The 12092-nt window shown below is 39.6% G+C and overlaps 1 protein-coding gene across 1 annotated transcript in view; it reads left to right on the top strand.

Annotated features, from left to right (window-relative positions):
* Nucleotides 1–9756, top strand: part of slc44a5a (solute carrier family 44 member 5a) — a 41687-nt gene extending 31931 nt beyond the window's left edge. Inside the window, exons 7-22 of the mRNA XM_027158284.2 lie at nt 553–613; nt 1216–1339; nt 1744–1827; nt 1975–2087; nt 2555–2686; nt 3049–3148; nt 3227–3319; nt 5361–5448; nt 5585–5847; nt 6061–6155; nt 6866–6969; nt 7065–7138; nt 7244–7314; nt 7792–7880; nt 7960–8044; nt 8147–9756. Coding sequence (XP_027014085.2) covers nt 553–613; nt 1216–1339; nt 1744–1827; nt 1975–2087; nt 2555–2686; nt 3049–3148; nt 3227–3319; nt 5361–5448; nt 5585–5847; nt 6061–6155; nt 6866–6969; nt 7065–7138; nt 7244–7314; nt 7792–7880; nt 7960–8044; nt 8147–8286 — 1716 coding nt within the window. The 3' untranslated portion in view covers nt 8287–9756. The remainder of the gene's footprint in view (nt 1–552; nt 614–1215; nt 1340–1743; nt 1828–1974; nt 2088–2554; nt 2687–3048; nt 3149–3226; nt 3320–5360; nt 5449–5584; nt 5848–6060; nt 6156–6865; nt 6970–7064; nt 7139–7243; nt 7315–7791; nt 7881–7959; nt 8045–8146) is intronic.
* The last annotated feature ends 2336 nt before the right edge of the window (nt 9757–12092 follow it).

Genomic DNA, 12092 nt, shown 5'->3' with positions numbered 1-12092 from the left:
CTGTCGATTTGTTTATCGGTCAATAACGAGGTCTGTCTGCCTTTTGCTGAATAAACAACATGGCAGCAATGCGGCACAAGTTGATAGGCCACACCTCTTTCACTGAGACTGATAGGTATAAATGCCACACCTCTTTCACTGAGACTGATAGGCACAAGGCCCTTTATGTAACACAAAGCCACAGTGACCACACCTCCTTTACTGTGACTGACAGATTATTGGGGCCAAGCCTCATTTATTCTGACTAACAAGTTTAAACTCCATCACTGTGATTCACATCAGACACATTGGACAAAGGCCTCACCTCTTTCAGAGTGATTGACCAAGCCTCAATTCCTTCACTATAACTGCCTGATACAAAGCCACGCCCCTTCATGTAACTGCCTGATACAAAGCCACGCCCCTTCATGTAACTGCCTGATACAAAGCCACACCTCACTGTAAATGACAGGCATGCAGGCTCCACCCCTTTTTTCCTTATAAGGCAGTAGTAATGTAACTTCATGTAAATTTGACCTTTTAATCTTTCTCTCTTATTTTTCTTTTCTTCAGGCTGTGGCTCATGTGTTGCGTGATGAAGACTGTCCGTCTGTGATTGTGCCCAGCAGACCATGTAAATACACTTCCTTAATACACTATGTTTGTGTGTGTGTGTGTGTGTGTGTGTGTGTGTGGATGTGTGGGTTTAGTCTCTACATATCTGTTTGTCTACTGCACTCTGAAAGACTCTCACTTCTGAGTCATTCATTTGAAATTCATGAATAGCTTTCAGACATAAGAAAACACACACACACACACACACACACACACACACACACACACACACACACACATACACACATACACGTATTCAAAATAGTTTAATAACAGCAATTCTTGATTCTGATTGGTCGAAAGGTGTTAATTAGTTCAATAACCGCAGCACTGACAGTAGACCAAGTTTATATTAATGTGCTTGTTGTATGCATTATGGTTTCTATGGAAACAGCTGATCTACATTGACATGTACGCCAGCATGCCACTCCATATAAAGCAATTTAAAAATGTCTGTAATTGTTAATATGGAGAAATTTTCTGAAAGAAGATGTTAATGCAACGCTCGTGTGTGTGTGTGTGTGTGTGTGTGTGTGTGTGTGTGTGTGTGTGTGTGTGTGTGTGTGTGTGTGTGTGTGTGTGTAAATGTGTTTCAAACTCTATCCTGTGATTTCATCTCAGTTTTCCAGCGATGCCTTCCAGACTTAACGACGAGGAACGGCACGCTGACGGTTGCCAACAGAACGGCTTTTAAGGACGCGCTCGATACAGCGAGGAGTGTGAGTGAACTCAGGGATGCAGCTGAGTGAGTACACACACACACACACACACACACACACACACACACACACACACTTATGAACTATAAACATTTATTAGTTAATGAAATTAAAAACACTTACAATGTTATTCAATGAAGTTTTTTATATATCTTTTATGGGAAAACGAATCAACTCCACTGCTTTGCATCAATCTGCTGTTCAGTAGTTTTCTATAACAGCACACACCCAAGCAGATGAGTGAACATCATTTGTAGTGATCTTTTAATATATTAAATTATTAAATCTAACCACATTATGAAAAATAATTAAAGCAGTCACTTAACTAAGACGCTTCAGTAAACAACGAGTGTATCAATGTTTATATTTTATAGCCATCCGTCTGTCCGTTGTCGCTCTCTCTTATCTCTCTCTCTGTCTCTCTGTGCAGTGGTATAACAGCTCTGCTGGAGGCCAAGCAGTTTGGCATGAAGATCGTGGAAGACTACGCCAACTCCTGGGCCTGGATTCTTACGTGAGAAGAAATAATATACATCTACATGTATATACAAAGTTATATGGTGTGTTTGAAAGCTTGTGCTTTAGTGTGTGTGTGTGTGTGTGTGTGTGTGTGTGTGTGTGTGTGTGTGTGTGTGTGTGTGTGTGTGTGTGTGTGTGTCAGAGGGTTCATTCTAGCACTGATCATCAGTTTGATCTTTATCCTGCTCCTGCGCTTCACTGCTGCCCTCCTGATCTGGTTCACTATCATCGCCGTCTTCCTGCTTGTAGCCTACGGTGAGATAAAGTGTGTGTGTGTGTAGATAGACAGACAGACGGACGGACAGACAGACAGACAGACAGACAGACAAAAAGACTGAAAGAACATGGGACAGAGAGATATACAGAGGGACACACGGATAGATAGGGAGAAGGTCTATAAGGCAGACAGTCAGACAGAGAGACAGACATAAATCAATGGATATTCGGAAAAACAGACAGACAGATGAATGGATGGACGTGTAGACAGAGAGAAAGCAAGTCAGATGGACAGACAGACAGATGGAAAGACAGGTAGACAGACAGACAAACAGGTGGAAAGTCAGACAGAGAAATGGCCGGTCAGGTAGACAGAGATACAGAACGTAGGACATACAGAAAGCTAGTCAGACAGATAGCTGGACAGATAGACAGATAGACAATATTGTCCTGATCTACAGCAGACCAGAGTGAGTTGGTCACGTGTCTGTGGTCTGTGTGATTAGGAATCTGCCGTTGTTATTGGGAGTTCACTCTCCTTAGGGAGACTCCAGAAGCAGACGTCAGCATCACGGACATGGGCATCCAAACGAACCTACACGTCTACCTGCAGCTCAGCCAGACGTGGCTCATTTTCTGTGAGTTAAAGCAGAAACCCACTTTCTGTTTCAGGCATAACACATAAACACAAGATTACCTCAGAACTTTGCATTTAACCGACGAATAAAAAAAAACGCCCAGAACTCGTTCTGTTTGCTGCGTAGGTCAGGGCCAGATTCACGTTATGCAGTTTCTATGAAATATGTCACCATCTGTCATTTCCTGAGGCGAAGCTAGAAAGAAAAGGAAATAATAAAATATTTTAACCAACAGATGATGGAAAAATGCTACAAACAAAGCTAATGTAAATGAGTGTATTCAGCATTAATTGGGGCTTTAATTGGTAGAAAACATTTTGAGAATATCTGGTGCTTAAAATTGTGTGTTTGTGTGCTCTCAGTGGTCTCTCTGGTACTAACTGAAGCCTCCATAGTTTTAATGCTGGTCTTCCTGAGGAAGAGAGTGTGCATCGCTATCGCCCTGCTGAAAGAGGGCAGCAAGTAAGTCTGGATTTCTTGTCAGATTTCACAGAGATCTCAGCTCCATAATCTCTCTGGAACTCTTGTGTTTGTTTGCAGGGCTATCAGCTACATCATGTCTGCGTTATTCTACCCAATCATCACTTTCGTGATGCTGGCTGTCTGTATCTCTTACTGGGCCATTACAGCTGTGTATCCTTTTAGAGCGGTGCAGTATGTGAAAATGATACAAATGATAAAAAAATACTTACTTTAATGCATCATCTCAGTTTAGAATAGAACAAAAATGAACTAGAAATTAGCAGGACATATTTGCAAAATGGCAAGGACATATTTGCAACATGTTTGCAGTTTTTAACACCGTAATCAAACAGATGGTGAGCCAGCCAGGAAGTGCACGGACATAATTAAACCATATGAACAGATTTTATATTTATGTATTTTTTATTTTAGTTATTTATTTATTCATTCAACAGAGTGGACATTGACACTTGACCCATTGTTGGATCATCCTGTCCTGCTCTACATATATATAAATCTTATTATTATTAGCTAAGGAAAGAAGTCTGTGGCACATCCGACCGTGCTAGATTAAAAACTAAACTTGAATTTACTACATTAATCAACTAAACTTTTATTTTAATATGATTCTAATAGTCGGCGAGCAAGCCAGGAGGTACAACAAGAACATTTTAAATATACAAGCAGCTTTTATATTTATTTATATTAAGTATATAATTTTAGTTTCTACAGTTAATCAGCTGTATCGGGAGATATTTGGCCGTGCTGAATAATAATATACTTGTTTATTATGATATAGATCTACATGAATAGTTTTAACACCGATATCTAACAGTTGATGAGTCGGTCAGAAGGTTCAAATAGATGAAGTGGCCCTTTTGTTTATTTAAATTTAATTTCATAGGCAGAGGCTCCCCGTGACCCGAGGTAGTACGGATAAGCGGTAGAAAATGAATGATTGAATGAATGAATGAATGAATGAATAATACAGTTATTCCTGTGTAAACCTGTTTGTCTGTTAATTGACTAAAATCTTAACAGTTGGTGAGCCAGCCAGGAATATTTAACCAGCTTTATACAGTTTCTACATTTAACCAGCTGTAACCCTGCAGGCATGGGCGTAAATTTCATTTAAGAGTATTGGGGGACAATAAATATAAAATTTCTCATGAGCAATTTTTGAAGGGGGGGACACAAATAATAGTTAAATTGTACTTATAAAGATATGTCCCCACAGTGAAAAACTTTGCTTCTATCATTATTATTGTAGTCATTTTATCTAGTCTATGACACTGCAAGGCAAGTTTATTTATACTGTAGCACATTTCATACACAATGGTAATTCAAAGTGCTTTACATAAAGAAAGTAAAACTATCATAAAAAAGTAATCACAACAATAAAAACAAGTAATTAAAAAAGGTTTTAAATTTTATTTAAAATTAATTAAGACACTTAAAAAGAAATTGATTATACAAAAAATACAGTGAGGTCAGTTCGGACGTAGTACAGTGCTCATTTGTAAATGCACAGCTAAACAATATGCTAATTGTGGCCGTTAATGTTAAGTTAACATTATGCCAAGTCGTCCTAAATAAAACAATGCATGGGAAACGGCTTTGGCGTGTTAGTTACAGTGCACTGTGTAACAAGCAAGTAAACAAACTAATTTTAACTACATAAGTCAGATTTTAATCGCTAATATAGCAGATTCATGGAAAAAAAAACATCGGTAATCAGCATTTTTGCCGCAACTAAATTATGAATGAGTCTCCATCAACTACATTAAAGAGAATCGCTTTATTTAAGGTGAATAAAATCCCCGACTTAATGGAGTTGAACATTAATTGAGCCGCAGCCACACTCCTGCCTGGGAAAGCAGGCAGTGGGTCAAACCACTGTGAGGAAGGGAGGGGGGACTCAACTGTTTCTAAATGCATTTTTTGTGCGGGTTTTTTTCTACTTAGACAATTATTTAGGTATACATACATATATTTTTCATAATAGAGAGTGCGATATTTTTTTTTTGATTGGGGGGGGCATGTCCCCCCCGTCCCCCCCGGGATTTACGCCCATGCCTGCAGGGTTAATACCAAATGTTAACAGTCAGCAAGCCAGCCAGGAGATATAAAGACAAAATTGAACCTCTTTTAAAATAATATGTGATCACAAATCTAAATAATTTCAATCTGGTTGCACCTTAATCAAATGTAGTTTTCTGGCTTCGTCCGGCGAAGCTGTGTACAAAGTGATGTCAGTGCAGCCCAACTGCAAACATGCCAACCTGACCTGCAGTCCAGACGTAAGTACCTTCTCTGATTTTGTATTAAACGTTAAGGAAAAGAGATACAATAAGACCATATTACAGATTTGTGTACATAACAAACAAGGAGTCAATGTCACTGATATTTTCCTGTCCATTGTTTTTTTCCGGACAGACGTTCAACAGGACCAACGTCACTAAGCAGTGTCCTGGAGCTCAGTGTCTCTTCGCATTCTATGGTGGCGAGAGCATGTATCACCGCTACATCTTTCTCCTGCAGCTGTCCAACCTGCTTGTCTTCCTCTGGTTGGTTAATTTCACCATTGCTCTGGGTCAGTGTACACTTGCCGGAGCCTTTGCTTCCTACTACTGGGCCAAGAGGAAACCTGAAGATATACCATCATGCCCGGTTTTTGCTTCCTTTTTCCGGGCTGTACGGTATGTTGCTAAGAAAATATCTTCTAAGAACTCCCATGTAGCAAAAAGTCTAATGTAATTACTTTTAGAGAAAAAAAAAAGGTCCCGTGGCTTTAGCTGTGGTTTTATTTAATATTTTTTATGACTCGTGAGATTGAAAACAGTTCTCGTGGTGAATTCTGTAGTAAAAGACTATAATTGTGGTACAATAGCATGTGTCTGATGTGCTTGTAGGTATCACACCGGGTCTCTGGCTTTCGGGTCACTGATATTAGCTTTCGTCCAGTTCTTACGGATTGTCCTTGAGTACCTGCACCACAAGCTCAAAGGTGAGAACAATGTAGAAACCTGCAGGTCATGCTGTTATAGGAAACAAATCAGTAATGGTGTCATGTGATACAGCACTCATGTGGGGGGCACGGTGGCTTAGTGGTTAGCACGTTTGCCTCACACCTCCAGGGTTGGGGGTTCGATTCCCGCCTCCGCCTTGTGTGTGTGGAGTTTGCATGTTCATGCATGTTGCACGCCCAGTTTGCATGTTCTCCCCGTGCCACGGGGGTTTCCTCCGGGTACTCCAGTTTCAGTTTACCCCGGTCCAAAGACATGCATGGTAGGTTGATTGGCATCTCTGGAAAATTGTCCGTAGTGTGTGAGTGTGTGAGTGAATGAGAGTGTGTGTGCCCTGTGATGGGTTGGCACTCCGTCCAGGGTGTATCCTGCCTCGATGCCCGATGACACCTGAGATAGGCACAGGCTCCCCGTGACCCAAGAATTTCGGATAAGTGGTAGAAAATGAATGAATGAATAATTCTCATGTTATTGCAGTTTCCCTTTAACCAGGCTCTGTTTTTTTCCCTCTCTCTTTATCTCTGACTGAATCCGGACCAATCTCTCTCTCACACTCGAGACTCCTTAAATCAATGCTATATAACGTTTTCAATATACAGTGCTAGAGAATAAATTCTGTGTGTGTGTGTGTGTGTGTGTGTGTGTGTGTGTGTGTGTGTGTGTGTGTGTGTGTGTGTGTGTGTGCATTTAGGAACTCATAATGTGTTTGCTCGCTTCCTGCTCTGCTGTTTAAAATGCTGCTTTTGGTGCCTGGAGCGTTTTATTCGCTTCATGAACAGAAACGCCTACATCATGGTAAGATTCTCTCTTCTGCTGTTTATTAAAATCGTGAACATTACAGTAGGTTACATTACGTTACATACATTTACAACATCATACGTCCCCTCTAGATTGCGATCTATGGAAAGAGTTTCTGCACATCAGCTCGGGAAGCTTTCTTTTTGTTAATGAGGAATGTTGTGAGGTAAAGAACCATGTCCTTGAGACTCAAACAAACAAACAAACAAACAAACAAACAAATAAATAAATAAACCTTTGTCTCAGTCAACGGAGCTGTTCTGGTTTACAGGGTAACTGTGTTGGACAAGCTGACAGATTTCCTGCTCTTCTTAGGGAAAATCCTCATAACAGGGATCGTTGGTAAGTCTGCAGTTTTGCTCGGATTAATCCCAAATAGATTTCACTGGTTTTTTATTTTGTTTATTTATTTATTTATTTACCCCAGTGATTAATGATTATATTATTGTCCTTCATGTAAGCTGTACAACATGGCTCATTTTCAACCTGTGGGAAAAACAGTGCATTATAAAAGAGGACCTGGCAACCCATAAAGCTCTGCATTATTTTTTTTTACTTTATTATCCCCCCCCCCCCATCTTCCTGTTGATGAAGAACTTTGACAAGATAAAGAAATAATACAAATCACCAGAAGAGGTGATTAAGTAGAGCAACACAAAACCAGAACATTGTGCTGAAGCCCTCACTGGTGTGTGTGTGTGTGTGTGTGTGTGTGTGTGTGTGTGTGTGTGTGTGTGTGTGTGTGTGTGTGTGTGTGTGTGTGTGTGTGTGTGTGTGTGTGTGTGTGTGTGTGTGTGTGTGTGTGTGTGTGTTCTACAGGTGTTATTGCCTTCTATTTCTTCACACACAAAATCCCAGTCATTCAGGAAGAAGTTCCAGTTCTGAATAATTACTGGGTGCCTCTGCTGGTAAGGAAACTTTGCTTTGTCTTGTTGAGCTTTGTGTCTTTGTTGTTGTCCTTTAACATCTCTGCGCGTCTCCCACCAGACGGTCGTGTTCGGCTCGTACCTGATCGCACACGGCTTCTTCAGCGTCTATGCAATGTGCGTGGACACACTGTTCCTGTGTTTCTGTAAGTGTGCAGCATCTTAGAAATTACTTACTCTTCTATTTTTCCCTGTGACGTCACACCCTAATCTGTTCCCACTTCTTCCTCTCTGTGTTATGGTTCCAGGTGAGGACCTGGAGAGGAACGACGGCACCACGACCAAACCTTTCCTCATGTCTCCCGGGTTGCGTGGAATTCTGAGAAGCGTGGATCAAAGCCCCGGGAAATCCCGAGCAGTGCCGCATCAATGTGGCATTGAAGAATAGCTTTACTCCTCCTTCAAGCTCGCATGCTTTAACTCTTTATCTCCTCCTCTTCCTGTGGCTGCGAGGAAGGGGTGCCGGCCGCTACGTCCTGTACTGTAACCCGACTCTGATGCACTAAGACTGTGAGAAACACTGAGCATTTACTTTCACCAGAGGAGACTTGAGGTGTATGCACACACACACACACACACACACACACACACAATACAACACACAGGTTCAGTCCAACTGCCTTATTCACAAACGTCTAGCGTTTACAGGACCTTTTTGCAACATCTAGCTTGACCTGAGTTCTGATCGTTTATTTAGAGTGGAATAAACAAGGACATTTTTATATTTTATGACTTTTTGAGTGATGTGTTAACCTTCAACCAGTCAATTAACCAGCAATTTCTCCAAGTTTGACCTAACTAGCCCAATTTTAGGCATGACTAGCTAGCTAATTAAAAACAAAATTACAAATTTAAATAGCTAGCTAGTTCAATAAGCAAATATTCATCAAATTTTCAATAGTTCATTTATTTTTATTTTTCCTTTTTTTTGTGCGTACATCATGAAACTTAACTAATTTGGTCATTTCACTCGTTAATTCTTGACTAGCTGGTAAATCAACAAACGGAAAAATTCACAAGCTAGTAAATTAGGTGAAGTTCATTAGAAACATTTATTTTGAGTTATATTTCAGGTATTTACAGATCTCGCTAATTTGCCAAAGTAAAATTTACCTTCACTCATAATACTTTCTTTATTGTTTTGAGAGTGAGTTTTGAAGGCAGATTTTGCTCCAGAAAAAGAGAAATCTCACAGATTTATTTCCACCAAAATAAAAAGTAAAATAAATTTTAAAAAAATTCTTGGAAATGTGCTTGAGTAAGAGTACAAGTGTTTGAATTCGATCCTTCTTGAATTAGGAAAAAAAAAAACCTGAATTATCGTCTTGTCTAAATACCTGGATGATGGTTGGACGGTGTTTGCGCCTGGTGGCCACCAGAGGGCGTAATAATGCAGATATTTGAAGAAGGTCCTGAATCTTGAGTTTGGATTTGGATTTGTGTTTTGTTTTGTTTTTAAACTAGGTAAAACTAGCTGATTAATATCTTAATTTCTATACGACTAGTAAAAAGGAACAGAGAACATATTGCGGTTTGAGACACAGCCCTAGAGCTCACGCTCACTCTCCTCTCGTTTTAACACAACGTCCTGCTTTTTCCTCTCACTTGGAGCCAAACACAAGAAGATTGCTTTCCCATAAGAGTTTGTGAAGTGACTCTGAACAAATTAAATGTGAAATAAACAAGAAAACTGTGCACTCTATATATATATATAAAAAAAAAAAAACTTTGGAAATCAAGCTGTCTCCTCTAGCAGGAGGTCAAAGCCATCGGGTTCCTTTGTACCAGGAGCTTTTTTTTTTTGTATGTTTTGGAATGGGAATATGATGCATTTGTATCTTTTGTACTACAAGGGGGGGGGAAAGGGAATCAAAAATTTTTTTGGCAAATAAAAAATAGTCCAATTTCATTACAGTTAACATGAACAACATTATGAATTACAGCTGAAATAATTAAATTATTTCTGAATTACGTCTTTTTTTATATAACTCTGATTATCATCTCTGTGACTGTAAAATTTGTTTTATATTTGCATTTATTTGGAAGATATTTTTAAGTATTTTTAAGCAGTGAGTTAAGACATGCAGTCTTAATAATAATAATAATAATAATTATTATTATTATTATTATTATTATTATTATTATTATTATTATTATTATAATTCACACTCGACCTAAAAATAATAGGGTAGTATAAGTTACTGCAAAAAAACAGAAAAGGTAACCACATGCCGGAGTGTACACACACACACACACACACACACACACACACACACACACACACACACACACACACACACACACACAGCTGAGTGTTTTAGCTTCAGGACTCAAGTGCTCTCTTGACCTAAGTAAAGCACAAAATAGCAAAATCTCTGTGATTTTCTTCCTTTCTTTTGATTATTTAAATAATCACGGTACTTCTGCTGACTTTCATTAAATCCAAGTTGAGAAAAAAAACTCAAAAGCTACTCTGTTTTTCTTGATTTGCTGATTTAAAATTGCTCTGACTATTTTCTACACATCTACATCTTCAGACCTGTTTGTAGGTTTTACGTCCTGCAGGTCGAGACGTTGAGGTGTTGTAATGAAACAGAAAGCTCATGTATAAACTACAGTACATACACACTCATGGTGCACTTTAATAGGAAGGGACGTGTGCACACCTGCTTCAATTCCATGGACAACAGTCTCCTAATTAATAGCACTCTCTAACAGTTTATAATCACACCCTACAGTGCCATCCTAATGAGGATGAGGTTCACTTTTGACTCTGGTTCCTCTCAAGGTTTCTTCCTCTTCTATCTAATTGAGGTTTTTCCTTAGCACAGTCACCTCAGTCACCTCAGGCCTGTTCATTAGGGATAAATACAAACAAATTTAAAAAGAAGTCTAATATTAATCTTGAACCCGCCTCCACCTTGTGTGTGTGGAGTTTGCATGTTCTCCCCGGGCCTCTGGGGTTTCCTCCGGGTATTCCGGTTTCCTTCCCCCGTCCAAAGACATGCATGGTAGGTTGATTGGCATCTCTGGAAAATTGTCCGTAGTGTGTGTGTGTGTGTGTGTGTGTGTGTGTGTGTGTGTGTGTGTGTGTGTGTGTGATTGAGAGTGTGTGTGTGCCCTGTGATGGGTTGGCACTCCGTCCAGGGTGTATCCTGCCTCGATGCCCGATGATGCCTGAGATAGGCACAGGCTCCCCGTGACCCGAGACGTTCGGATAAGCGGTAGAAAATGAGTGAGTATGAGTGAGTGTTCTGTAACGCTTCTTTGAGACAATGTCCATTGTTAAAAGTGCTAAACAAAAAAAAAAACTATATTGAATTATCCAATCAACCAATCGTATCACTACAGTTGGAGATGAAGTCCTTGAGTTCGTGTTCGGATCGAACGTCTGAGCCCGTGTTCATATAGACTCATAAAGAATGATCTCAGGGAGCTCCTAATTTCTGCCCTTAAACATTTCTAACTGAATCTGAACAAGGAAAATATAACAACTTTTATCTCAGAGAGGAGGCGAGAAATCTGCTCTATTATAAACCTTCACTTTGTCTCTATGTTAAGATATTAGAGACTATATGGTGTAGGGATTACGTTGGTGACCGATCGTATTAGAGATGTTCTAACATCAGTATGTTATAAATGTAATAAATGTAATGTAAATGTAAATGTAAACATCTCTGACACAGAGCAGAAATGTCATAGAGACAAATTATATCATTTCAGCTGCTGTGGCATTTCAGCTCTGTTTCAGAGATGTTCGAGTCTCTAAATGACACAGCAGCATAGTGGAGATGTGATCTCTTATGTGATTGGTCACAGAAATAATCTAATCTGTATCCTCTTATTAACTCACTGTCATTATTAAATATTGTACACCATACATTTCTTCTCCTTCAGCCATTTTCCCCTCTGATAAAGAAACTCTTCATCCTCTTAAAAGTCCTCCTCACTTCTCCTAACACTTTTTGACCTTATGAGCTCTTTTAAGTGTCAAGATGCTTAATGAAGAACTTTTATCTTTATTAGGATCTTGCACTAAGAATTTATCAATACGGGCCCTAAGTATAGAAATGAGCTCTCTCTCTCTCACACACACACACACACACACACACTCACACACACGCACGCTCAATCAAGGTGTACAAACTGCTCACGCCGAGTGTCAGATTTTCCCAGCCGTACATCTTTCCACGC

The sequence above is a fragment of the Tachysurus fulvidraco genome, chromosome 22 (genome assembly GCF_022655615.1).
Source record: "Tachysurus fulvidraco isolate hzauxx_2018 chromosome 22, HZAU_PFXX_2.0, whole genome shotgun sequence".
In the NCBI taxonomy this organism is placed as follows: domain Eukaryota; kingdom Metazoa; phylum Chordata; class Actinopteri; order Siluriformes; family Bagridae; genus Tachysurus; species Tachysurus fulvidraco.
Note: the sequence above shows the minus strand (reverse complement) of the source record. Positions and strands in the feature narration are given on the sequence as shown.